This window comes from Lagopus leucura, unplaced genomic scaffold, assembly GCF_019238085.1.
Source record: "Lagopus leucura isolate 7727_CA_CO unplaced genomic scaffold, USGS_WTPT01 Super-Scaffold_73, whole genome shotgun sequence".
NCBI classification, from domain to species: Eukaryota; Metazoa; Chordata; class Aves; order Galliformes; family Phasianidae; genus Lagopus; species Lagopus leucura.
Genome location: NW_024962252.1, coordinates 66,454,204 through 66,481,898, shown reverse-complemented (window position 1 = coordinate 66,481,898; position 27,695 = coordinate 66,454,204). Strand labels below are relative to the sequence as shown.

At 34.0% G+C, this 27,695-nt stretch overlaps 1 protein-coding gene across 4 annotated transcripts in view; it reads right to left on the bottom strand.

The window, feature by feature from the left end:
• Positions 1-27,695, bottom strand: part of RYR2 (ryanodine receptor 2) — a 337,274-nt gene that overhangs the window by 135,492 nt on the left and 174,087 nt on the right. For all 4 annotated transcript variants that reach the window (XM_042888514.1, XM_042888524.1, XM_042888521.1 and 1 more), the window contains 10 exons: positions 27,070-27,188; positions 26,530-26,663; positions 24,736-24,977; positions 21,255-21,447; positions 19,481-19,697; positions 18,165-18,269; positions 12,704-12,807; positions 10,307-10,390; positions 8,733-8,892; positions 1,323-1,470 (listed from right to left, as the gene is read on the bottom strand). In XM_042888514.1, the coding sequence (XP_042744448.1) occupies positions 1,323-1,470; positions 8,733-8,892; positions 10,307-10,390; positions 12,704-12,807; positions 18,165-18,269; positions 19,481-19,697; positions 21,255-21,447; positions 24,736-24,977; positions 26,530-26,663; positions 27,070-27,188 (1,506 nt within the window). The remainder of the gene's footprint in view (positions 1-1,322; positions 1,471-8,732; positions 8,893-10,306; positions 10,391-12,703; positions 12,808-18,164; positions 18,270-19,480; positions 19,698-21,254; positions 21,448-24,735; positions 24,978-26,529; positions 26,664-27,069; positions 27,189-27,695) is intronic.

Here is a 27,695-nt window from a genome sequence, read left to right as displayed (position 1 = left end):
AGTATTTACTGAAGATCTATGGTCCAAACAGGTCCAAATTTAACAATGGAATTATAAAAAGCATGAAAAAAAAAGAACCACTGATTCAGCAACATATTGACAGGATAATGTTTCGACTATTTCTCAAATTTTCCACACTGCTGAGATTACAAAGATGTAAATTTCAGTTTTGATTTTATTAATCTGTACTTCCATATCTCCAAGACAATTTTAGAATACAGTTTCTGAGGGTTAATACCTAATATACAAATGCTACCATTTCCTTTCCACGTGTATAGCATTCCAGAATGACTACAGAGTGTCAAGAATATCCTTCTGACTTAATCCTTTCTGTGACTTGATCTCAGCAAGATAGAAAAGTTTTTAAAAGGCAAAACTGTAGATTGTCTGTCCTATTTGCACTTTATTGTTGCATTGTACATTGTCTGTTGAACTATTTTACTTAAGGTTTAATATTCTGCAGTAATGGAAGTGAATATTGTGCATTTGTTTCTTAAATTATTATTAAGTTTGTATTTATTTTTCTTACCAGGACATCTCTACCTCAGACTATATCTGCTGAAAATACTGACCTGGTTATCAATGGTATATTTTAACTACGCTGCACTTCACTGGTGCAAATTCAAACCAAACATCGCTAAGAAGTGATTTAAAGTTTATTTAGAGTCTATTCAATTTTGAAGACTTAAGAAAATCATGAGAGCTTAAATGCTGTATAGACTATCCAATTCTATAGATGTTCAGTTTGAAATAAATAAAATTTGGTTTATACAGATATCTTGGAAATTTTCATGTTTTAGATTTAGGTGTTTAAATAGAGGATTGTACGCTAACTGCAGAATTCTTTACTACTTGAACTGCAGAAACAAAAAATTAATGTCCATTAATCTCACGTATGATCTTCTAATTCTGCCTTGAAAGAGAAAAGCTAGTACTAACAAAAAAGGATTTTGTTAAAAACTTGATTTTGGACTGGACACTTCAAGTATTTATGGTCATATTTAACACATTATTTTCCTGGCATAAGATCTTATATTGAGATGGCATACATGCTTCCTTGATTTTTTGTATTCTATGGCATTCAGAATTCTAATTTCATTTACTTATCCTTTAATTGATTCTTCTTAGAAGTCAAAAATACATTAAAAAAAAAAAAAAAAGCCACCCGTGAATAAAAGTGAATTACTGGATTACAAAGAAATCGTACCACTTTGGAGGCACTAAAAATGTTTAGATTGTTCCACTGGGCCAAGAAATCAAGTAGCAAAGTAGAATATTTTCTCTTTTTGAAAGTGAAGGAGCGGAACAACAAAATTACTCACCATGATCTTGGTCAGGAGCTTCCAGGTTGTACCCATAGCCCAGAAGGGTGCGGACTGCTTCCCGAAGGCTGTCTTTGTTTGACTTCTTTGTTCGATCATCCAAAAGGGCATAAGGTACAAGGCGAGGATTTCGTCGATTTTTCACATCCTGCATAAGTACAAAAAATCAATTCAATTCCAGGAACTGTACCTTCTCATATATATAAAATTGTACTACAGCAGTAGTATAAAAATCACTATTTATACCAACTGCCATCATGATATTTATATACAGTAAGGACACTAAGAAGTTGCAATGGCCTAGAAATTAGTAACAACTGTGAATTTACTCAAAAACCAAATAATACAAATATGAAGGAAATGGCTTATGCTGCTTTCCATTAAAGAAATTGCTTAGAGGAAAACAAACAAAAACAAGAACATGGAGAAATGCAAAGACTGCAGTGAGCGAAAAGCCGAACAAATTATCTTTTATTCACTATTTAAGAAGCAGCTACCACAAGAAGTCAGTACCTCATTAAAGCTCAGAGAGAAAGTATTAGCACAAATATATAGGGTTTGTTTTGATTATAGAACAAAACAAGATATAAAACAAAACAACAAAAAAGATAAACAAGATATAAACAAAATAAAATCTAAACTTTTAAAATATAAACGTACACAATCCTATTTAATAAACAATAAAACAGAAAATAAACTCATGCCTTTGTATGTTAAATATTTACTTTTCCAAAATAAAGGTTCTTATAAGGATATGCTTAATGTTTTTATGTTCTGCAGAACTTTTATAATAGGTAATTAACAAACTAACCTCCAACTGAAATTACTATACTAGTAAAATTTGAAATTTGCATTTTAGGTTTATTAACTAACAGGGATTAGGTTTTCCTCAGTTCAAAATTATTCTATTTGAAAACACTGTTTTACTGGATTACATGCATGACTTACAACATTTTTAGTGACTAATACAATTGTTCACATGTCTATAATTTATTTTCATGCCCTGACAGAAACTATAAAAATAGCTATGTTATTTGTAATGTCTTTTTTTTGTTTTGTTTTTTTAATTAGATATGTCAAAAATAATTGTTTACTTGGATACAAAGACCAAACTTATATGGAGAAATCTACGCTTGGTTGGACTTATTGAGAACTGCAAAAATATTGTCTATTTCTTTCAGGAAACAGTGCCTGTAGTACCTTCCATCTTTCATATCATTACAGTTCTATTTTTAAGAATGTATGTGGTCTTCATTCCACCTGTATTTGCACGGAGATAATGATTTATCTGTTTTGAAAAATACTTTCAGACATCTTGTGTTCTCTTTGTAATGCTTAGATACAAGGCTATCTGCCTTTGGGTTCATTATGGTGAGTAAATACTGAAGTGCAGTTATCACAGAATGCTTGATGAAATCTTCTAACTGTGAATTTCATTCTTGGTAAAGAAACATCATAGGATAGACACTACTTGTGTGCTGAAAAGCAAACAAGAAGATAGTGTCTTTAGCAATGTATTATTTCTAAGCACTATGCCATACCAGTTCTAGTTATATTTAATGGGATTAAAAATGTCAGGGTGAACAGATAAATAATTTAAGGGGACTTCTTTCTGTGCTCATTCAAAACAGTTTTAAGTTGACATTCCCCTTTTTCCAATATTTCATTTGGTAGATCTGGAAAAGGGATGCTTACAAAACAGAAAAGACCAAAAAGTGTTTATGTAAATGTTGTAGGCAATTATTACTTCCCTGATAAAGGAATATACACATGAACATTGAAGGTGGAGCACCATGGTTTTAATTATTGGTCTCGGAAATGTTATAAAAGAAAAAATAAGTTTCCTCTAAAGCACTCTGCTCAAAAAGGCATTATGAAAAACTTTCTTTAAGAATATGAATCAGAAATAACTAGAAAAACATTTATAACACTTCTTATCTATGATATAGAGTGCAATTAGAATAATGACCTGGTAGTTACCATAACCATAATTAATTCACATTAACGTATGGGCAATCAGCGGATAACAATGTATGACAACAAAACATAGCACAAGCTCCTTCAAAATGCCTAAGCACAAACTTATAGTAAGCAAAAAGAAAGCAGGAAGAAATCACAAATATTAAACACACTCAATTTTATAGATTCTCTTCTTTACATCTAAGCTTATATAACATTGTGATCTTTTTCAACAATTCACAGCTCTTGCAGCTTCTTGAAGTATGAATATTAGTAGGGATTGTTCTTTTAATAATTTTCCTCTTTATTTTCTATTTAAATTTTGTACATCTATATGTTGAATGTTATATTTACCATCGAACTAAGAACTGTTATACTCATCATAATCTTTGGTACTTAGGATCTTCTGAACTCCTGTAGATTAAGTGCAGCAAATGAAGAGAATGGATCCTACACAGTGATTGAGCTTCTTACGGTAACAATGAAGCCATCAAGAAAGCTCATTAACTAAAAGTGATGGATTTTTTCAATACACTGGCAACACATACATAGACTTAAAACTGCAAGGTAATGAATGCTGATGCAAAATGTTTCACAGAGGAAACACACTGGGAAGTGCAGAACTTCATTCATTTAATAACCGAATATGAGTACATGATGTGTAGATAACTAATTTAGGGCAAACTGCAGCTTGCAAAAACAGATGTCATATTAAAGACAAACAGTGGCAGAGTCCATACAGTCCAGATCATCAGAATAAAAGGTGCAAAAAGACACAAAAACATATAAAATGAGACTGTCAAGAGTTTGGGAAAAGTTTTTTGGAAGAGTTTGGGGGAAAAAAAAAGACTATAATTTTTTGAGATTGTTATTTTCATGATTCAAAGAATTAGAGCTGTATAGGTAAATATTCTGTGTGGTATTTAAATGATTTTGTTCCCTTAATGACACCTGTTAAATTACAAGAATAAGCTCAATGCATTTCACCACATATTCAAGTGAGAGACAGATACGTAGTTACTTTCAAAGCTTTGTTTGCACCATTAGAAGCCCTCACTTCATAGCTGCAATTTGCTATCATGTCTGCGGATCTTGCACCTCCATAAAGATTTTTGAGCAACTGCAACAATAACTGCTACTGGTGAACTTGTCAGCAGCTTGTCAGAAATGCAGCTCAGTAAGCCAGTGTGTGGATGTGAGGTACATACACTGTAAACTGGATCATTTATGTGCATCATACACTTCTTATCTGCCTATACAGTGGTCTGCTTCTCTGCATTTATCAAGACAGTTCACCTTTAACCATAAACCCTGAAATAATAACTTTTAAAAAAAACTTCATAGGAGAAAAAGGAGAAAAATAATTAAGTCTTGGTACTTATTAAGTCATTTCAAGCCTCAGTGTTATTAGAACCCAAAAGCATTATAAAGTCCTCACAAAACCACATTCATGCCAATGCTAAAAAAAAATAAAAAAATACCCTAAACGTATCTACCCAAAGAAGAAATTGTGTTACTAAACTGGCATTCTAGAAGCTCAGCTCTGTTCTTAGAAGTGTGTGTATCCTTGCGAGTAGAACAGCTTCTATCACCCTCACTGAGGACCGTACCCATACAGAATGCCTGGGAGGATGTGCCCTTATTATAAATGGAAAGAACTAATGCTTCATTATAAATAATGTAAAATTTGAAAATGATGTAACACAAAAGACAAGATGCCTCTTCAGGTACCTTCAGTGACAAAACAAGAGACATGCTTTGAACTTGCAATTTTTCCCCATTCATCTATTTCTTCTAGCAAAAACGCACTTCTCTTTGTTGCAGAACAAGATATCTTGGGAAGACCAACTCCAAATCAAACAGTGAATTCACATATCTTCTAGAGAAATCTAAAGAAAGTAATATCCTGACTTAAAAAGAATGATCTTTTACATTGCAATTTGCATCAAAGAGGAAACTGAGTTGACAACATCATCCTGATTAATTGCCCCAGGACAAGGATAACATTTTTAAGCAGCTTCACACAGTGCGAAGAATTTTTTAGGTTGCTGATTTTTACAATCAATTGTTAAAGTCAGAATTTTTAGATATGACCCCACCAAAATCATTGTGGGGACTTAAAAATCATATATTCAGGAAGTGGGAGAGGACAGCTTTAAATTTGTTTTTATTTGTTTTCTGATCTCTGAGCTTTTCTCTTTTCTTTCCTTTTCTGCTTTACTTTTATAAATGTTGAGTTGCTTCTGTATAGACAATAGCAGTCTTATAAAAGTCAACCCATACTGTAAGCTCATGGATAAATCTACATGAGTTCTGAATGTTTTCCATACAACTATGAAGATTTATATATTCGTATTTATGACTATAAGAAGTTACACATGCATCTTTTTATTCTTTAATGCTGTTTTTCAATCAGCCTGTAACGGAAAATGTCATATCAATGAAATAAACTAGGTAGTCAGAGAATTACAATAAGAAGAAGTAATGTCAAAATCCATACAGTTACTCTGTCCTACTGAAAAACACTTCTTTGTGATCAGTGTCACCATAGTTGTCAGTACAGCGCTGGAAACAGGATTTATTAGTTAACTTGTACTCCCTCTGCTGGCTGGCTCTGCAGCAGCAGAACAAAAACACTGCACAGTGTAGCACAAATGGCAGCAAATAAAAAATTCCTGACAAGCAGTGGTGGATTCAGAGGAAGAAAGTGTGTGGAACTTGGAAGGCATTTTCCCCTAAGAATTATATAACAGAAAAAAGTGAGTTAAATATGAACTGCTTGAAAGTATCTCTTTATTTTTCATATTTTATAATCCCCAAATCACAATAGACTCATGATGGAACAGACCTACTAGATCATCTAATCCATATAACGTATTTTCCAGTCATTTCTCCATCTATTTTCAAACTTCTGTAAGTTTCTTTTCCTTAGAAAACTGCTTCACAGCCCTGTGTGATCAGTTTATAGTATTATACAGCATACCATTGTGTTATTTTATTACAGTACTGTAACACATCACAGTAATTTTATGGGATGACCAAGATGTAGCCCTTAAATAAACCCTTGCTGGAGACATGGAAAAGCACAGAGCAGTGTTGACAGCAGCTAGCATGTTGTATGTACATCAACTGAAATAGAAACATATTTGCACTGCACCCAGAAAGAGGAAGTTTGCTATTTTGCTCTTCATTTTTGACTTCTAATGAATGATATAAATGACATTTGATATCTGGACATTGTATGCACTTTTGGAATTCAGTTCTCTGTCATTTCTGTAGAAGAAAACAAACTTCACTATTTGAAAAGAGAAAAAGAATTAAGAGCAAATCAGCAAAAATACCCCCTTCCACAGAACACGATATCAGTAGTTTTCAAGGACATCATCTACCTGCTTACCCATACCAAAGACTACTGTAATTTATCTTCCAAGCATAGGGGAGTGGAGTATGCTGTTAATCTTGCTAATCTGCTTCCTAGTTCACAAACATGCCTAAAATCCTTTTGCTTTTAACAACCAGTTGAAACTGTAACTATGACACAGCTCACAGCACCACTGCAGTAAATGTTCATCAGCAGCACCCCCCTCAACATGCAAAAGCCTTCAGTTTGAATGTGTCAGATCCAAAATAAATTAGGTTATTCAAAACAGAAGTATGCAAGATTGTAAAACTGTAACCCCAATTAATCAGCTTTCCAATCCTAAATGAGATAATGTTCACAGGCTGTTAACCTTCTAATTTTTAAAATTATCTGGGTTCTTCCTTGAATGCCTGTAACTGTCTTTGTTCTGATAGGGTAGAACTGTTCAATATTGATCATATATAGCTACACTAAAGAATTAGAGCAGAAGGATTTCTTTTAGAGCATGACCTCGTTGTTAAAAAAATTACAAGATGCATGGTGTAAATTACTAAGCGCATTTCTAATGTATCAAACATACTTATTTTGAGCAAAGGCAGATTCTCTTTCTAGAAGCAAATTGTGCAGTGCCTCCATAAACACAGGATTAACACAGTGGGATCAATATGAATTAATGTGCTCTGACTAGCTGACAACAGAGGAGAAAATTGTCACTTTAAACACTTCTCACTACTAATATTCTATCAAGAATGCTAACAGCACTTCAAAGAGTCACCTTGCCTTTTTTAAAGATGCAGAAATAGGAATGAATTTAATCCTATTTTAAGCAGAAGAGTTGTACAACAACCAAAAACTCTTCAATATCTGTATAGTGGAGAATATTACGCACATTCCAGTCTGCAAAGACAAACATTGGCTCATTGTCTGCCTAAACACAAATACAGAACATGGACAATGCTGAAATGTCTTGTGGCATATATTTTGTTACATAAAGGTACTTTTATGTCAGTATAGGTAGTTTTGTCAGTATGCTTCAACTGTGATCAGTTGAAGCAAGCACCTTAATATATATAAAATCAGATTTCTTTTATGGAAAAGTTTTGCAAACAGAATCTCTCAAAATGTTAAAATGTTTTCTGTCTCAGAAAGTCTCAAGTGTGCTGAATCGAAATGCATAAATAGAATTTTTGACAAAAGTAAAACACTGTATGTGGGTGGGAAACAGAGTTTACCTATAAAAGAGTGTTTTCATCTTTGGTGAAAATATAGCCAGTGCAAATCCAGGAAACCTCTTTTTTTTTCTCCCCCCAGTAGGGTGTATTTCACTGTGATATGCTGCCACATACTTATAAGCAGAAGAAACAATACCTCTCCCTGCATAAAACTCAAAAATAATCACAAGAAGAATATAAAATATGACTTCTAAGGGAAAACTGATATAGCAGCTATCTCAAAAAACAATAAATTAGTCACAGTAAAAATATGGTTTTTAAAGGAAAACAAAGATTGTGTTTTGTTGTCAACAATCCATCATGCTAAATTTTTATTCCATCCCCTTAAAACACATTCCAATATCTACCATATAGCTCTCCTACTCACTGAAACAAGAGAAGTAAAGGACTGGGACTTGAAGACTGATTTATCTGTTTTCAGTTAAATGTAGCCTTTGCCAGAAATATGTCAGCAAAGTGATTACCAGAAGTTTACATTCTGCTTTTGCTGGTTAAGCAAATACATTCAAATTCCGGGACTGATAACAATTATTTAAATGATCCCCCTACTGAAAGTCAATATTGTCTTTTCAGAAATCACACTGCGTATTAACTTCCTGCATGCAATTTTCTCACCATGAGGTATAGATAGAATACAAGAGTACACGACCAATTTTTCTTTGTTTGTTCTGCTAATAAAATTCTCATATTGCTAGAAAATTTAGCAGGATTGTTTAAGTAAATATATTTTCTCTCTTGACTGACAGACTAGCATTCATTAGTTGTTTCTTCCTGCTTTTACGTACCCATTCCTCCCATTTAACAATAAAATATCTCAATAGATAAGTGATTTTTCAAGTAACTGAAAATGGCACTGACCTGCTGGATACCATAGGTCCAGCCTTGCCTGATTCGGTCTCTTGCCCATACATTGTGAGCATTCTCCGCTAGTTTATCCACCATAGCTTCTTGAGAGGGGGTCAGTTTGATGAAACTCAGATCCATGGGAGCAGGCTTATATCCACTCAACAACTGGTAGCTGTCAAAAACAGAGAACTTGAAGTTATTTTGCAGTAAATAAAAGTAAATAGAAACTGCAAAAGTAAAGAAGCTATATGCGTGCAACACATCAATAATTTGTCTTCTAATGTAAATAATAATACCGTACTGACATTTGTTATTTTTTCTTTAAGGTAATTGTATCTTGATGGGATGAAGTAAATGCAGAAACAATGAAAGCTACACAAAATGATTTGCACTAAAAATGTTTTTGAAGTATTTTAGTACTTTCTCACATTAAAGGAGTAGATTCAGATGTTACGTATCTATATACTTATATGAACATAAATTTTATTTCCTCTGAACTCTTGTTAATAATTATTGCAGTCTGAAAACCTCCTACTGATGGAAGAAAATATTCTCTATTACATAAGAAGATGTAAAACAGAATAGGTTAAATGAATTACTCAAGATTACATGAAGCCTCTTTATTGTACATTTTCTTTTATAATATCTCAATCCTTAGATAACCTTTAAATCTTAGAAGCAAATATTTAAAACTGATGCGTGACTTGAGGAGTTTCCTCACTACATTTAGCTGTACTAAGAATGAAGTGTTGTTCGCATTTGTGAAGTTGTTCCCACAGATTTAGTTATCTCCCACTCTGCTTAGAACCAGGTTTTCTTCAGTAAAGGACACAACGCACAGACCAATTGCATGCAGCAAATAAACCAAACTTAAAGCCAAAACCTATGACACTTCAGCTGCAGGATTTATGAAATACCTCTAGCCCAAAAACCTTCAAAGCAGAGTTTTCTGAATGAGGGAGACTTGCCCAGGATTCAAAAGTTTTTTCAATCTTTTAACAAGTATGCTTAGACATGTTAAAATAATAGTGACAGTAATAATAATACTGGCAACAGAACTAGAAATTTTTTAGTCTGATCAGCAGTTGAGTTCTGCCCTCATTGAAATAAAAAAAATAAAAGAGAGAGAGAGAGAGAGAGAGAGAGAAAGAGAGACAGAGACAGACAGATCTGGTTGCAAATCTTTGATTCTTTGCAATCAAGTTATTATGATGGCCCAGTACAGTCATTCCAAGACTTTCAAATGGTTGCTTTAAAAATTACAGCGTGGCAAAATATATTGACAAGTTTGCTGTAAATATCAAATGAAAAGTTGTTGCACTAGACTCTATAAATAAAGAACCTTGTAATAATAAATAGAATGCCAGACATCTCAACAAAATCACAGAAAACCTCAACTTTGTCTACACATCAGATTGTAAGTATCTAAAAGGAAAAATATAAGCATAGGTACATATAAATTTCTAATCACCTATAAATGCATACATATATACCCAATTTTCTACAAAAATAGCTACACAAAATCAAACCCAATTTGCTATAGTCGTAGTGCCTAACAAAAAAAATGCAGTTAAATTTCAACTTACTTCTTTGGAAGTTTCATTTTTTTCACTTTTTCTTCAGCACGTTCATCAGCAATTCCAACATGGCAGCCTAACGCCAGCAGGGTTCTAGAACACAAGAATCACAGACAAATTACTGCCAATGTTTCTATATTCAGAGTTGCCAGGTATGTAAACGACACCATACAACAAATAAATGAGACCTACAGAACGACAAAATAACATGGAAAAATCAACACCATCCATTTGTATAGGTAATATCCTTTATGGTGATAAGAAAATGCCACAAGGTGTTCTCAAACATTTTAGTAAAAATATGAGATTATTTCAACATGTAATCATCATATAGTCTGCCATCTTTACAAGGCTGCAGTTAAAAGATTCCCTGTCCTTCAAATACATATTTCTGCTTTACATAGCTATTCCTATGGTTTATATATGTATTATATTGATGCAAATCAAAACTTTTTTATGTTACATTATTTACTCCTAAGCTGATGAAAAGAGAAAAGAGAGGAAACGTCAATTGTTATTCTTGGAATGTATCTTCAGAAAGAGATGATGTTATTCTAGGATTTTAATTGGATCTGGTTTTCGTTAGGTCACACTATTAAAAAAAAAGACCTGACAGCAAAATACACTCCAAGCATTACAGCAAAACAGCCATCATAATACTTAATATGGATATCGGATACTAACCCACTTCAAAGAAAAAGGTTTAAGGTAGATTCAGTGTGCTATGTAGTACAGAAGTAAATACACTGTAAAAAGGTGCAAGATTTCAGTACAACTATTAACATCCTACCAAAATTTTCTAGAATTCCAGCTGCAGAGCTTCATGAAACTCACACATCTAACTGCTCATCCCGTAATGCATATTACTGTTCTATGGCAATACACACAGAGACAGAAATAGCTCACTGTTAGTCATGTCCAAAAATAAATTGTCACGGTGTTCTTACACTGATGAGAAGCTGAACTCCACCACACCATTTTCTCTCTGCCTCCTCAAAAGACAAAAAGTGTTCAAGGGTTGAAATAAAGATTGGGAGATTACTCACCAATTACTATCATGGGGTAAAACAGAACTCAGCAGAGAGAGACTTAGTACCTGTGACTAACAGACTAAAAGCAAACTAAAAACAACTTCTTCCTACATCCATCTTCTCCCTCCTCCTTCTGAGCAGTACAGGAGAAAGGAGAATGGAGGTTGTGGTCTGTTCATAATACTTCGTCATCTGCTACACCTTCACAATCACTCTTTTCCCCTGCTCCAGTGTGAGCTTCCTCCCACCAGATGCTGGTATTCCCAAACTGATCCTACGTGGGCTTTCCACAGACAGCAGCTCTTCAAGAACTGTTCCAATATGGGGTTCACACCACAGTAGTCCATCCTTCACAATTTTCCCCAGTATCCAACTTAACCCTCCCCTGATGCAACTTGAAACTTTTTCCTTCCATCTGATTGCTTGATGCATTTGGGAAGAGACTGACTTTCACCACATTATAACCTTCTTCGGAGGTAGTTGTAGCGAGTGATCTGGTCTCTCTGAATCTACTTTTCTCTAGGCTGAACGACTCCAGTTCCCTCACTCACTCTTGCTAAGTCCTCTGATCCTGATCTTTCACAGCTTCACTGCCCTTATTTAGACACACTGCAGGATTTCAATGTCTTTCCTGCAGGGAGGAGCCCAAAACTATACACAGTATTCAAGCTGCAGCCTCATAAGAGATCAGTACAGGAAAACCACCTCTTCCTTAGATCTGCTGTACATACTATTTCTGATACAAGCCAGGCCATTGTTAGCTCCATGTGGTGCCCAGTGGCTGCAGAGGGACAGATTCATCCTCCATAGGTTTATGCTGGGCTGCAGGGAACTTCTGCTCAGTGCCTGGAGCAACTCCTGCAGCAGTTGCCTTGGTGTATGAAGAGCTGTTTCTCTCATATTTTCTCATGCTTTTACAGGCTCAACTCTGGTCAGGGGCAGATCTGTTTTGGAGCCACATAGGGCAGCTTTTGCGCTCTTCTCACACAGACCACCTCTTCAGTCCTCCCTGCTACCAAAACCTTGCCACATAATCCCAATGCAATCATCAAAGTAGGCTTCATCAACTCAGAAAATTAAAACTAATTAGTCTAAATTGAAGTAAACCAAACAAGATGTAAATGTTTTTCTCAAAACTTAAATTTAGTTCTCTTTCCTCCAAACTGGACAAAAACTGTCAGAGTTGCCATTTCAGAAACACCATTAACACAATAATTTAACCATTTATGAAAATCTTCGATGGAAAAAGTGCAGGTCGGTACACAGCTTGAATACATCACTTAGTAGGAAATGTGTCAAATTATAATCTTGGAAACTGCAACTCCATAGGTCTGATGAAAGCTCACTGTAGGCTTCAGAAGTTTGAGCAACTTACTTTAGTGTTTCAAGAGACATTTGTAAGTTATAATTTCTTTCTTGCTCCGGCAATTTTGAGAACTCCACTAAGCATGGGTGCTGTCTTTTGTTGTCATCTCTAACCTGAAAAGACAGTAAAAAAAATTAATATATCTTTAAAACTTGCTGAAATTTCAAAACAGTTCAAAATACTAAGTACTTAAGGCTGATTTTGTCAGCATTACTCAAACTGAGTAGCATAAAAAAAAAACAGGAAATCTGTACTCTCAGAGTACAGTCATTCTGTTAAGGTAAGGCAGCATTTGCAATTAAATTTCAGATAAACTTCAGATTTGCAGATCTCAAGTGGAATACATGCTGATTTGCACATATCGTTATCATGGTAGTTCATATCAAATATGTAAAGTTCAAAGATAGAGCTTGTGTTTTGACATACAGTCATAAATACTTGAAGCAAACTGTTTGAAAAATTATATATTGAATTTGTATAAATGCTGATTAGCCTATGAATGTAAAGATTACAGAATTAAGGATAAATCTTGCCTATCTTTTTCTTCACTGAATGTTTATATTGTCAAAGTTATGTCCAGTGGTATACAAGAAGAATTCAACAACTGAGCAGTCACAAATGACTGGAACACTAATTTTCTTTTACTGCATTAACAGCAGTCACCATAATTTAGAAAAACCCATATTTTTATCAACTCAAAATTTGATCAAAAATATTTTTAACCAGCACTTCCTATACACAGTTTTAGCCCAATATTGTTCGTAATTGGGAAAGGCAACCTCAAAGGTTGAGATAGTTGAGCATTCTACTCCTCTCACACCTGCATCTTCAACCCATGAGAGTTCAGCCAACAAAATGTACTAGGACTATGTCTTACAAGAAGGCTTGATTAAAAATATACTAGTTGCAAATATTAACTGATTTAAATGAAAATGTTGGTAATAAAGTTATGATTCAGGAGAAAATAATGAAGGTTGTAATTTTTTTCCATTGCCACTTGTTTTTAGAGCTTCAGTTCAATTAATCTACAAATTTACAGATTTGAAACTAAAACACAACACACTTTAGAAATAATGAACTAAATATAAGGCAGTCACTAGTTTGCAAGTTAGTTTTTTGTAAGGTTTCAGAAACAGATCTGAGGAGATAAATCCAAGCATGCCTTCTCCCTGACAGCCAGAATATGTGGTGTTTTTATTCACTCAACAAATGACAGCTGCACTACAGAGATGGTATGGCCTCTGCAGCTTTCAACAGAGAAAGTCAGCCAACAAGATACCAAAAGTTAACCTGTTTCACTTCACCAGGTGCAGGCTGGGGAACACCTCAAGAGTTCTACCCATAGCATGGTATGCCGTGAAGAAAAGTTCAACACAGGAGAGGACATCACAACCCTACAGAAATGCTTTTGTGACTCCTTTAGCTCTCCAAAACAATTTTTAGTTTAACAGATCTTGAGGAGAGGTAAGCCTATTCATGCAGTCCTGTGCTTCTGTAACAACTGGCAATATCTACTGCTATCTCGTTCCACATGCAGTTAACTGTACTCTTGGAGTATCCTTGTTGAAGACACAGAAAATCATCACAGAAATAAGCATCTTCCATTTTTATGGAGTTTAAAAATATATGTTCTTTTCCAATGTTGCCAGACTTCTCAATTTCACACCCTTTCCAATGGTAGTGGCCATTTCACACCCTTTCCAATAGCGGCTATTATTCCAGTTATCCAGCTTGAGACAAAGTTGGTACTTAAGAAGCAGAAAACTCAGCATTTATTCCTTTGAGCAGCGTGAAAGTAACACACCAAAGCTAGTCTTTGAGAACGTGCTGCAGTCCTCAACTACATTTTTCTCTTTGTTCTGTAATTAGAAATAGTAATTTGATTTGCTCCTGCAATCACACTTCTTAAGCAGCTTCAGAACTATTACAGAAGTATGTAGTCATGGGCACCTCTGTTGTACAAGCAGACAAGAAAATCGAACACTCAGCAAACAGAAACTAGAACACCATATTATCAGACTGTCTGTACTTCACAGACAACTAGGTCAGCAGCAGTTCCACGGCTTCAAGCTATAATAACAAGCTACTGCCACAGAGCAGATCCTCTTAGTACTTAATAAAGAGTGGAAATATATTTTTTGCCATGAAAATGGTTTTAACATATTAAAATAATGTAGTTATGCGATATTTCTGTAGGTATTCATAGTATAAATATAATTATATCCACTTTCACTATTTGAGTTCTAATTTTTTATTCAATATGTTTTCTGTACTCTGGTGAATAATACTGGGGTTTGAATGGCGTACACTCTGCACAGAAAACAAAGCACATGGAGTGCCACTGACAGCATTTCAGCACACAATCTATTTAAAACGATGTTTAGATTGCTCCAAAATAATGCCTTCTATTCATTTCCACTGAATCTACAACAACTACAAAGAGCATAATAACACTATTCTCAACTAAATTCTCAACTAAAAAACACTATTTTACAAAATATTAATGCAGATGAGCTGATCAAGACCTGTTTCATTACGTGGTGTGACAGCTGTATATAGCTGTCCAGAAAGTGGCTCATCTTTCACATCACTGTTGTCACTGCTGAAATGCACCACTCATAGCCTCACCGTGTTCACATCCACTCTTTGGTCTCCGTGAACATTCAGCAAGTGCTGATGAATGTCAGTGCATGCAGTTTTTTCCACACACAGGAATTCAATTTCACACCTTTATTTCATATGCTGTCCCATGCCAAACACCATTTTGTCAGACTGCGCCTCTGCTGCCATCTATCACATGGCAACAAAATTTAATGGAATATTGGTGGGAAGGGTTCAACCTCTACTGCCATACCACCAACATCCACCTCTAATGCTGTAGGTCAGCTTCATAAAATAGGAGGCGTTACTTTTAGAGAAGCGCTGAAAATTTCAAGGACCATAAGTTCACCATTTATATTAATCTTTATAGTTGTAAAATGAAAGTTATTGCAAAAATACCATTGTTGATAATTCTTGATCAATTATAATTCTGCTGGTAAATAGGATGTTAAAATTATAAAACCATTTTTTTTTTTCCAAATCAGTGAATACAGAATGGGTTTTCAATTATTTCAACTGCTGGATCACTGCTGGATTTCTCAATGAAACTGTACCATCAAACTAGGTATAACTTGTTCTCAATAATTTTGCCTGCAGAATCTGATTTTATGTTTAAAAAAGAAAGTCAATAGCACATAAACTGGCATATAAATTCTGCCTTTCAAGGAATTAATATATCACACAAATACATCACTTGCTTTGCATATTGCATTTGTTTTTTGTTGGTTTTTTTTTTTTACTTTTTTTTTTTTTAACTGTAAATGTCTTAGAAGGAAAAACATTAGAGCATCCTGAAAATAAAACTGCTATCTGTGCAATACCTAAAATATCTGTCATAATACCTAAATAATAATAATAATAATAATAAAATTATAATATTGATACACAAACGCTATATGTTAGAGCAGGAAACCAAAATGTTGTCATCTTCAAACCTTACCTTGTTGATAAAGTCTCTGTAATTTCAAGTTCTACACTTTAATTAAACATGAGTATCCACAGAGTGAACATGAAGATTGATCATTCATAATTGGAATTTATTTTCTATTTATCATATTCTATTTTTCAGTTTTACGTTTTTAATAACAATATCTAAATTAGACATTACTATTCATTCAAGTTCATTTAATCTTATAAAAAAAACAAGTCACACTCCTTTCTAACACTACTAACACATTTTTTCATTTTCATCTAAGCACACAGTAATTATCAAATTGAACAGCAGACAGCTGTTTATGCTTTCATTTGAAAAATATTTACAATCTCAATGGGATATTTTTCTGCACTTGATGAAATTAATGTTCTTTGGACAGGCAATACAAGCAATTAAACTGTCAAGCAACTTGTTCAAAACATTCAGCTAACAAAACAAGAAGCTTCCTTTAGCAGACACTAAAAATGTTACTTACAAATTTCTTCCAAGACCTACAGTAATCTACATCAATAAAAAGTCTAAGAATAGTCTCCAATTAGGAGAACCACTTTAGTTCTAAATTAGCGTAGCTAATTTCAATATTGGATCTCATTTTTATTCTGATTTCCAATATCAATAGAATTACCCAGCCTAGTGTATACCTTGCCTAAAATACCTTGCCTCAGTACTCAGTAACTGTAACGCATCAACTCAGGTAACCAAAGTTAGCTACAGTGCTTAAACTGATAAAAACACATGTGAAAAACCAAAATGATTCAGGAGTCAGTCTCCAGGAGACAATTAGCATATATTTTGTTACATTCCCAGTTGAATACATTGAACTGCAGAACAGTAAAGCCAGGGAAAGCAAGCAGAATATCTTAAAAGTTTCAACACCCTGTTTCATACTGCACGTAATTTACATTTATCGTTGCTTGACTCAATACTATTTATATAACTAAGTGAAAATAGCATTCAAAATTACAGTCAGATCCTTGATGGTAAGTATTGGAACACTGAAAGTATTTGCAATTTATTTCACAGCTGATGTGACTATCCCACAATGAGTACACTTTGTCACATTAACTTTTGACGTTGTTTGTTTGATGTGGTGGGGAAGGCAAACAAACAAACAAAATCAACAAATCTCTATTAATCAAATCTTTTAAAGTATTTCAGCATGCTACACCAAATACAATACCTAGGCCCAGCCATATAAGATGACCAATGTATATATTTAAGTGAAATACTATACTGTTTCTGTACTTGCACATATCTAGCCTTTACTGGATGATTTTATGTTCTCCACAGCAATACTTCACAAGCAATAACATCTGGAATCCAAATAGCTAACCTACAGATTTTTTTTAAATATATTTTTATAATTGATTAAAAAAAAAAAAAAAAAAAAAAAAAAAACTGGATTGCATTTTGCAACAAAGCCAGAAGTCACAGAAATTGCTTAGTCATACTCCATGAAAAGAGTTTAATGCACGTATTAACCTGAAAAGTAGGAGACATGGATGGAAAGAAGTACATTTAATGGCATTTCCCACCCTCAGAAAATACAAAATATTTATTTTTCATGAATATATTATGTTTGGAACTTTTGAAAGATGTCAGACTGTTCGTGCAAAGAGAACCAAGAATCATGGTTTTTATTGACTTACACTACCAGACAACTAAATGTCTTGCCCAAGACCAAAAATAAGGTGTAAAACCTACTATATGCTTTCTGTGCCATTAGACTGGTAGAAAATGTGAGCAGCAAACAACTTTAACCTCAGAATTTTTATTCTGCAATATACAAATTTGGTTATACAACTGCTGTTGATTTTCCTACTGTCTTGCAGTGGAAAGGGTCTAAAATCTTAATAACCTCCCATTAGCACACTGAAACTGATTTGCTAAGCAATATCACATAATTACCAGAAAATTAATAAAGAAGGTACGTACTGGTCCGTACTGCCAGCCCAGTTCAATCTTATTCATAACCCAAAGTTCATGGATGTTCTCTGCTAACTTTTCTCTAATTCTTTCCAAGTGGGGAGGCAAAACAATCTAAAGAGAGAAAAGAAAAAGATGTTATTACAAAGGAGTTGCTCAACAGAGCAACAGACCTCTACAGTTGTCAAACTTGACATAAGTCACATCCCTCAACTAATCCTGAATAATCATTCATTCTTATCGATATATAGGACAAACAATAATAACAATAAAACAATCAATAATAAAATAAACAATCATTCCTAAAGTGAGACAAAATTCTTAGATCAAGAAATACCCTAATCTACAAATCCCAGAGTTTGACCAGCAAAGGAAAACAGTTGTAATTCGAATACCTTCAAATGTCACAGAACACATTCATGACAGCTGTCTATAAACGACTCAAACTAAGGATACTTCTCATATAAAAAAAAAAAAAAAAAAAAAAGTAAAAATCTGAATAACAGTTATTTTCTTCAGAATACTTCAGACAAATATAAAAGTTTGAGAAGTGCACCTCAATAGAAAAAGAGAGACTGGGACATCACCTCCAAACTTTGCAGTTGGATGTTGTCTCAAAAAAAAAAAAGAGACCCTAAATACAAAGCTCTATAAATGATCACAGCGTTACCCTACTTGTAATTAACAATAACCCCAAGGACACATGCAGAATCTTGTATTTAGCAATTTCCTTTGTTTCAGGGACAGGTTCCTAAACATGTTAAAACATGATAACAAAAATTTGACCTTAAAACATGATAACAAAAATTTGACCTTGTCCAAAAATTCTATTACCAAGAACTCCTGTCAAATTTAAGAACAACTACGAGAAACAACTTAGAAATACAACTTCAGAGCCGTTTCTTGAGTACAGTGAGTTTAATGCCACTCTCAGTAACCTACAAGGACAGCAAAGGAAGAGGACTGAAGTTGGTCTTAAATCAAAACCTTCAGTAATTTTAATTAAGCTGTTATAAAAATTTCTAGTGACAAGACAGTGGCAAACAACAAAGCATGAAATTAAAATACTCTTTTTACATACTCTAATATTAAAGATAAAGCAGTCTTCATTGCAGTGTCTGTGAACTGACAATATACTTGAGTACTACAAGAACTTCACAGAACCTTTGACTTTTTTCCATTTTTCAATTTCTAGCTGTGTAATGCATCAAACAAATTCTGAGAAAAAAAAAAATTGAGACATTTAAATTCAGTCCAACGAGAAATAACATAGATCTATAATATCTGTGTTTGGGAAACAAAGTGCGATCTTTTAGTTTCAATACCTGGCTAGTATCTACAGGAACTGGGGTGAAAGCTGCTTGTGACAGATTGAGAGTGGGACCCAGAAGATCTCTCGTATAGCTTCGATCCTGCTTGTACTCTCGGCTATGCTCCACTTTCAGTTTCTCTTTTGGTAGAACAGCTTCAAAGCAAGGGGCATATCCAGGTGGAGGAAGGAACTTGAATTCTCCATGACGACCTCCAAGCAAGAAGCGTACCCTGTAAAAGCAGAGTTAATTTAGATAATTGGAACACTTCTGGTGTCAAACCTCATCAGTTTGTCAGCTTCACAACTACTGAGTGCTATTGGGAAAAAAAAATAAAAGCTTATTTGCACTGTTTGTGTTCACACTCCAGTAGTGTTGGAGTAGCAAGTGCAAAAAATGTGAGGAAAACTAAATATTTTTCTTCATTTTGGTTCATTTTCACTTCAATAAAAGCATTCTAAGTGAGGCTGAAATTACAACCTACAGCAATCAATCAGCAACCACTCAAGTTTCTCCAGTGGGAATTCTCAATTCCCTACAATTTGAGAAATGAGCCTGGAAATCTAGTAAAATATGACTTTTCCTTTTCACACTCAGAAAAGGAAATGCTTAGCATGCAATACAACACCCCTATTTTCTTCACTAAAACATGCACCTGTCATTTTAGTAGAAACTCAGGAGGAAGAATTCTTTACTCATTACAAATTTGACTTTTTTTTAATTATGAACAAATTCTTTTTTTGTGTGTGTGTGATTGAAAAATTTAGTGAATGAAATCATGTACATTTCCAACCAGAAGAAATCAAAAGCAAAAAAACCAGAAACCCCAGCCTTGCAACAGAATCATGTGTCCTCCTTTATATTTGCTATGTGTTTTCTAAAACTGTTATTAGTACAGATCTAAACATTTTCCAAAAGCAGACAAAGCATGTGAATAGTATCTGTCAAGTGTTTTTTTTATTAGGGAGGTAAAGCATGCAGGTGCACAGTTTTGCATTTCATGGCATTTACTTCTATAATTTTACTACCTTATCATCCATAACTGTATTATGCATGGCAAAGACTAAAGAAGTGTACTTTGCATCTGGAATGAGATGCTAGTTCTTTGCTTCTATACTGTTCACCACAGTTTCTGAATGATCTCTAACAAAGCATTGCTTTCTTTCCAGCAGAAACCAACTTTCACCCTCAACTTTCATCAGTTCTGCTCGTCAGGTCTCCTGCTGGAACTTCATGCAATCTTTTTTAATACTACTGTCTCAAACTACTGAAAAAATGAAAGTAGAAATTCAGCACCTCAAACAGGACTTGAAATTTTACAGCAAATCAGAACAACAATCAGAGTATGGATTGACTGAATTTCTGTTAGTCCATTCTGTTGAAAAGAAAGCATACCAACATTTCTTAAGGTCAGTGCTAATAGTATACTTGCTTCTAACAATTGCCTCAGGGCAAACATTTTTAATATCGAAGATCATTTTTTATCTTCCCATATAGGTTTAAGGGAGCTATTCATAAAGTTAATATCTATCTATGGGCATTGTAGTGAAGATAAAACTTTGAGTCCTATTTGCAATCCACTTGAATAAACTTATTCAAGTGATGAAAAACAACAGATGCACCATCTCTTCAGGATTCCTTTGTAGTTTCAATAGCTAAGAATTGGAGCTGTGCCAAAGGAGCAGATGTCAGAAAGGGAAATGAGAGTGAAGACAACCAGGGAAATAATTTTGTATATTAACATCTAATGAAAACAAGAATCCCAGGAAAAAACAGACTTGATACTAACTTTATTCCTGCAGAGAAGCTGACAACTGGGAAGAAAAGGCCATCTATATTGAAATTCTCAAACATTCCTTGAACTGGCTGTCCATTTATCCGAAAAGAGATGCTGGGGGCACTCAGATCCAAACAACAACTAATAACATCTTCAGTTCTTAACAGATGTTGGTTTGGAGAATTTACTGTTCGAGCTACACAGCCTATAGATATAAAGGAGATACATTTAGAAAAGCTTCTGAGAATTATATAGGTGTTCACAGCAGACTAGAAATAAGAGAAAGAAAGCAATAGAGAGCATGTGTTAATTCACAGATATTTACATCTGTGACATCTGATAAAATCTGATTTTAAGATCTGAACTTTAAGCTTGCAATATGATGAAGAAAAGCATACAAAGGCTGCAAAAGCATGAAGCTATTTTAATCATAAGAGATTAAAACTAAATAATAGTTAATGTAAGTGAAAATATTGATACAAACAATAAAAACAAAATCTAGATTTCATTACCCACAAGCAATATAAGTGCAAACTGCAAAACAAATATTGTGTAACACGAAATCTAGCACACTTAGCTAAAGAATACATTATTCAATATAAAGAATAACATTTTACTTGAAATTATTTAAGAAAAGTGAGTTATTTTTTGCTATTACAAGCCAGACCACAGTACTCTTGCAAATCTGTTCAAGATGATACCACAAAGATTCATAATCAAACCCTGAAACAGCATTTTTCCAGCATATATCAAAGATAACGCCAATTTTGAAGCATTCAAAATCACCAATATGTGTATTTTTCTCTAATATGTGTAGTATTAATTCTAAACGATCATTTTATCTTGCATCAAATTATATTTACATAAGTACACCTGCTTCCTAGGAGAAATAAACTAGAGAAGAACGCAGAAATTAGAAATCACCATTTCTGAAATTTACTACCATCCACAACAACAACAAAAAAAAACACATTGAAGTTGTATTAAAATAGCTCTGGACATGTTTTCCAAAGACAAGCAATGTCTGAATGAGATAAACAACAATGGATAGTGAGAACACACCTCTGAGTTTTTAACTGTGTTCCCCGCTATTTGTAAACATAGAAGACTAACATAAAACCTAAAATACCTAAATGCCTAAAGATAGGCATTTTTAGCTGAACACAAAAAAATGGCCCAACATATTCTCTTTCTGATCCTAGAAGACTTTTCAGTAGGTGTAGAAACAGCACCTCCTATTCTGCTGGGTCCCTCAGGAAATGGGTTTCTGGGAGGATTAGTTCCCAGAATCATGCCTGTCTGCTAAGTGTTCCCCAAAACAACAGAACTTATAAGCACCCTGTTGAACATCCCATGCATTTAATTTCAGCATAAATCTATTAAGCCTGGCTCTGAATTTCTAGGAAAATCAGTTCCCACTTATACAGGCAGCTGGCCATAGTTTTCATGATTTCATTTAGTCAGCAGTATAGTTAAGGAAGAAAAATATTTTCACGTACTCATGCTACTTTCATCTATCCCTTACAAGATTATATCCCTTCCCTCTACGCCTTTGTTCATTTGCTTTAAAAGTAACCTGTCCTGTGAACAAGGGCTGGGAAACCTGGAAGATACCTCATAAACTGAGAAATTTACACAGAACATTGCTGAACAATGTAAAAGTCACAGTGTAAGAACTGTCTCACAAAGGAACTATCTTCTACCAGTTCTACATCCAAAAGCTCACAGATCGCTGTAGAGAATAGCAGATAAAAACATCACAACAGTCAAGTTCTAGTTTTCAGATTTCAAAGCAAAAAAAATTATTTTTTTATGGCAAGAATAACTAAACACTAAAAGAACTATTAGTGAAAAGAGTAACTACTTTATTTCCTTAAGCTGTTCAACTTGAGACCAGATGCCTTTTTAGATATTAGAATTTAGCCAATTATAAGGTATTGGGTTCAGTGAAAGACTGACTGACAAAATAAACATATAAATTTATTTGACTTTATATACAGTCAGACAAAATTGTCTAAGCACTTTTTCAAGTATTAGGCATAATAAAATTCTATGAGTTCCACATCTTTGTATCTTTGACTAAAAAAACAAACATAAATTAAATAAATATGACTCTGAAAAAGGCCTATCCAGAACAGCCCCTCAGAGAGTTGTTGTTCCTATTCATTAATGCCTAAATCCTCCAAAGATTATCAGAATGTTTCAAACTCACCAAGATACAGCCTGGGATTGTGGAGGAAGAGGAAAAGCCATGATTTTTTGCAATCAACTACCTAAAGACCTAAGTTTCAGATGTATGTGTTACATTTCCTTTAGAAATTATCAAGAAAGGTGGAAATATTTTCAAATCTACAAGCCAAATTCACAACAGAGATGAATATTTAAAACACGTGTTTATAAGGTGGGCTGAATTTTTTGATTGGGATGGGTTATGGAACAAAGAACCAGAAATATTTATGTAATCTGTGGTATTTCTAACTAAGAATTTACCATTGAGTAGAAAAATCATTTTGATATTGAGTAACCTTTTGTTTCCTCCTCAAACGTGAATGTAACATGAGCCAGTTGGGTTGGCTCATAATTTCCTGATTCTTCTTTAATAAGATTCTATCTGGTAAACTCAATTATGACATGTCTTTACTGACATCATTAATTATGCAACATTGTTCCAAAGCAATTTTCATTATGCATGAGAGCAAAAGTGGCAGCTACATTCCCAAGAAGACACTTTACTGGATATATTATTGCTTAATAATACATTCTTTTACTATTTTTGATGTAAAATTCTTTTGAAGTGTAAAACTGTCTTCTTTTCCAAGCATCAAGCCACAATGCCTCAAATCTTCAAAGACTTAAATCATACATAGAGCTGACTCTTTAAAATGTCTCTCTCATCTGTTAAGGATCTTCAAATTTTCACAGTGGCACAAATTGCCAGTTCAATGAGCCTTGCCAGTTTCCAGTTGTATGGTTCAATAATCGCAAAATATAAATGGGAAAATATTTTTTCCTCAACAAGATGAAACTGTAGTAGAAAATTGTTCAATAAGTTTTTGAATCCCCTTTTATACAACTACCAATTTAAAATGTATCTTGATAAAAGAAAGATTTGTATGGATTAAAACTCTCAGGCTGTTCTCCCACTATCATAGTGGAATTAAAAACTTAGACTTCTGATTGATAGAATTATTTTTTGTACATGTGAAGTTTTAAATAAAACCCAAGAGCTACCACTACCAAAATTCTCATGCTGAAACTTAAATAATTATTCTGTGTTACTTTGTAAAAAATATTATTTTTCCAAGATATAATCAACTTAAAGCATATTGTGGTGGGATACTCTTTTCGTATATTTCCAGTGTCAACAGAAACATTTGATTCACTGCTGAGAAACACACACTGTTCCAAGCAGATATTAAGTTCCAAGCTTAAGATCCTTGTATAACATAAGGATAAAACAAAAGAGAAAAAAGAAAAAAGAAGGAAAAAGTACCTGACCACAGATGCAGACCATCGAAGCCATAAGAATACAAGTCATCACCAACACCATTTCCTCCCCATTCTGCTCCTCCCCCTGGATACGGTGAGTAGCCCTCTGTTGAAGCCCAGCCTACTCGTAGGTGAGTTGATTCTGCAGTCACAAAAGGCTCTAGATGGTCCACCATAAGTTCATAGTACCATTTTCTGTACTGGGCAGAGCCTTCACTAATTCCCAAGAAAATATTAGGTCGCATGCTAAAACAGAAAGTATAAACGTGGACATTAAAACCCCGCCTCAAGAACAAAATGCAATATTGTAGACTTTTCAACTCAAATTTAGTACTCGTTGTGTTTGTTTAAAATAACAGTAGTAAAATTAAGTCTGCTTTTGTCTCCTTCTTTTTCTTTTTTTTTTTTCTTTTTTAGTATCAGTTTTTATAATACTTAGTCCAGAGTCCATAGTTTAATCAACCTAAACATCTAATTTACTATTTAATAGTGATTAGCAACTAAAATTTTGCAGTACCTTCAAATAGTTTGTCAAACAGCAGTGTCTTAGAGACCTCTTTGGCAATTATTTGTGATGCAAGGCAAGCAAGTTTCATTCTCTCTAAACGTTCTCAACATTTAATTGGTCTTTCTTATCTTTGAAAAATAATTGTTTTTTCTTACCACTGCAAGAATATCCATATTCTGATTCATGACACATTCACAGTTAACAGCAAAAAACTGCATTAAGTACAGACATTTTTTCTACAGCTACATTTGAGAGAGAGCTCCACCTCCCCTTTTCCAAGTCATCTCAAAAGCTCAATCAGTTCTCATACCTTTAAAATTTCTTCTAATGCATTTTTAACACAAGTCTTAATTATCTACTACTTATCAATTGCTCAAAGTTACTGCTGACATGGAACTGTTCCCACTATCCAATCTTTCCATGTTGGTGCATTATTGGATGTACTGGATTGAGGGGAGGGGGTAAGTTCACATACGGGTAAGAAAAATGTAAGTGAATGGGTCAGCTAGAAAATGTTCACTTCATCTTCATGTATGGATTTATTTTTACCTGAAATAGGTAGTCTCCTTGTAATATGCAACTGTTGAATTTTTTTTAGCTTTTCTCAGCATCTAATAAATCCTACAAAATATAATTCCTACAAATTATAATTAATATTTCCATGTTTCAATTTTCATTCTAACTTAATGGCAGACTTTCCAAATAGATATAAGTTTGAGACAGAGGAAGACCACATGAATCTTCACTTGTGGCCAGATTCTTCTGCCTCAGTGTAAGTTCAATCTCTGGATAAACATTTACTCTATGACTTTACTGATTAAAGACTTTACGTTCCAAGTAGTTATTAACATATGCTGGAAAGTAACTTTGATAAGTCTTCCATGGGGAAGGAGGTAGAGAGCCCTCGCAAAATTAATAAGATTATTTTAAGACACTGGCAAAGGTGTTTGATGCTAGATTCTTGTTTTTGACCAACTTTAGTAGAAGAAGGCAACCACAAAACAGTAGTACTCTGAAAGTATAGCTAGATCTAGACAATCATCTTTTCAAGGGACTCCATAATTTCACATGTTGGAGATAGTTCAGAGCAAATTTATCCTGCATCAACACTCTGTTATTCATATTTTGATTATAACAAAAATTGAGTAGAGTATTCAAAATCCTAATGAGAGTAAAATATCTTACTAAAAGTTCTGGGTGTAAAACATTTTTTCTGCAGTGGATATTTTTGTCTTTTTCAACTACAAGTTTCGTTCTGATTTGTTCATGCCTACAAGAGTTTATTTTTACCTGCTCACATGGTTGACAAGGCGGGTCTGTAAGAGCAGATCTCTTCCTGGCAGGAGATTATCACAGATGAGATGTTGATTGGACCGCACAGCCACTCCATGACATACACAGAGAGAACATAAGACATCCAAAACCTGGAAAAAAATAAATTCGTTTTCATCTTGAATAATTTTTCATGCTAAAGAGATCATAATCACTCTGAGTTACTCCTGGCAATATAATGCTCTGTACTGTATTAGTGGAAGACATGTAGAATAAAGTTACTGTGTTGATGAACTTTATATCCTTAAAACAATTCTGAAATTCTTTTAATAATATTGTTATTTTCTTCCTGCTTCCTTTGAAACTGAGTTAGTATCAGTGCTTTCATTAAAACCCAAATAACATCTCCACCTTTGCATCTTCAAACTGCCTATAGGAAAAGTTTAATTCCTAACTATGAATGCTGTTTTGAAGTATTTGAAATCTGACATCTGTACAGAGCAACGTGGTTTATTTGTTCACGAATGTTTAACTACATATGTCCCTCTCAATGCATACCTTATGGTTTCTTCCATGTTTGTCCAAAAGACAGATGATTGATTTAATATGTCCTTCCTTAATAATGTTTAGAGCTTCAGGGCTTTCCACCAATACACAGTGTAAAACTTCTAGTATTCCTGGAAAAAAAAAGGGGGGGAGAGGGGAGTATGCGGAGGGGTGGAAATTATAATTCAAAGTATACATAATATTATAATTGCAAATACTACTTTCCAATATTTGGCCAGTAAAATTCGTTAATTTCAGAAAGTCCTGTAAACAATAGATAAAATCAAAAACAAGATTGGTATTATCTTTCTGGATTTCTCAAAATTAGCGAGCATAGTAAAAGTCAGAAAGGACAGGAGAAAAAACTGTAAATTAATTGAAAACTTTACTAATAAATACGTGATAATCAATGCTCAAAAATTCAAAATGTAAAGAACTGCTTTTCAATGGCCCCAAAAGGTGAAGAATTGACACTGCACATATATATATTCTATACATAAAATACGTTCTCTATATTTACAGTTTTCCACTTCTTCCCTTAGAAAACCATTTGAATCATTAACAGAATTATACCCTCAATTTCAAAAAAAGAGATAAATTCCCAGTACACTGGCCCATTCTGTATCATTTTCTTTGTG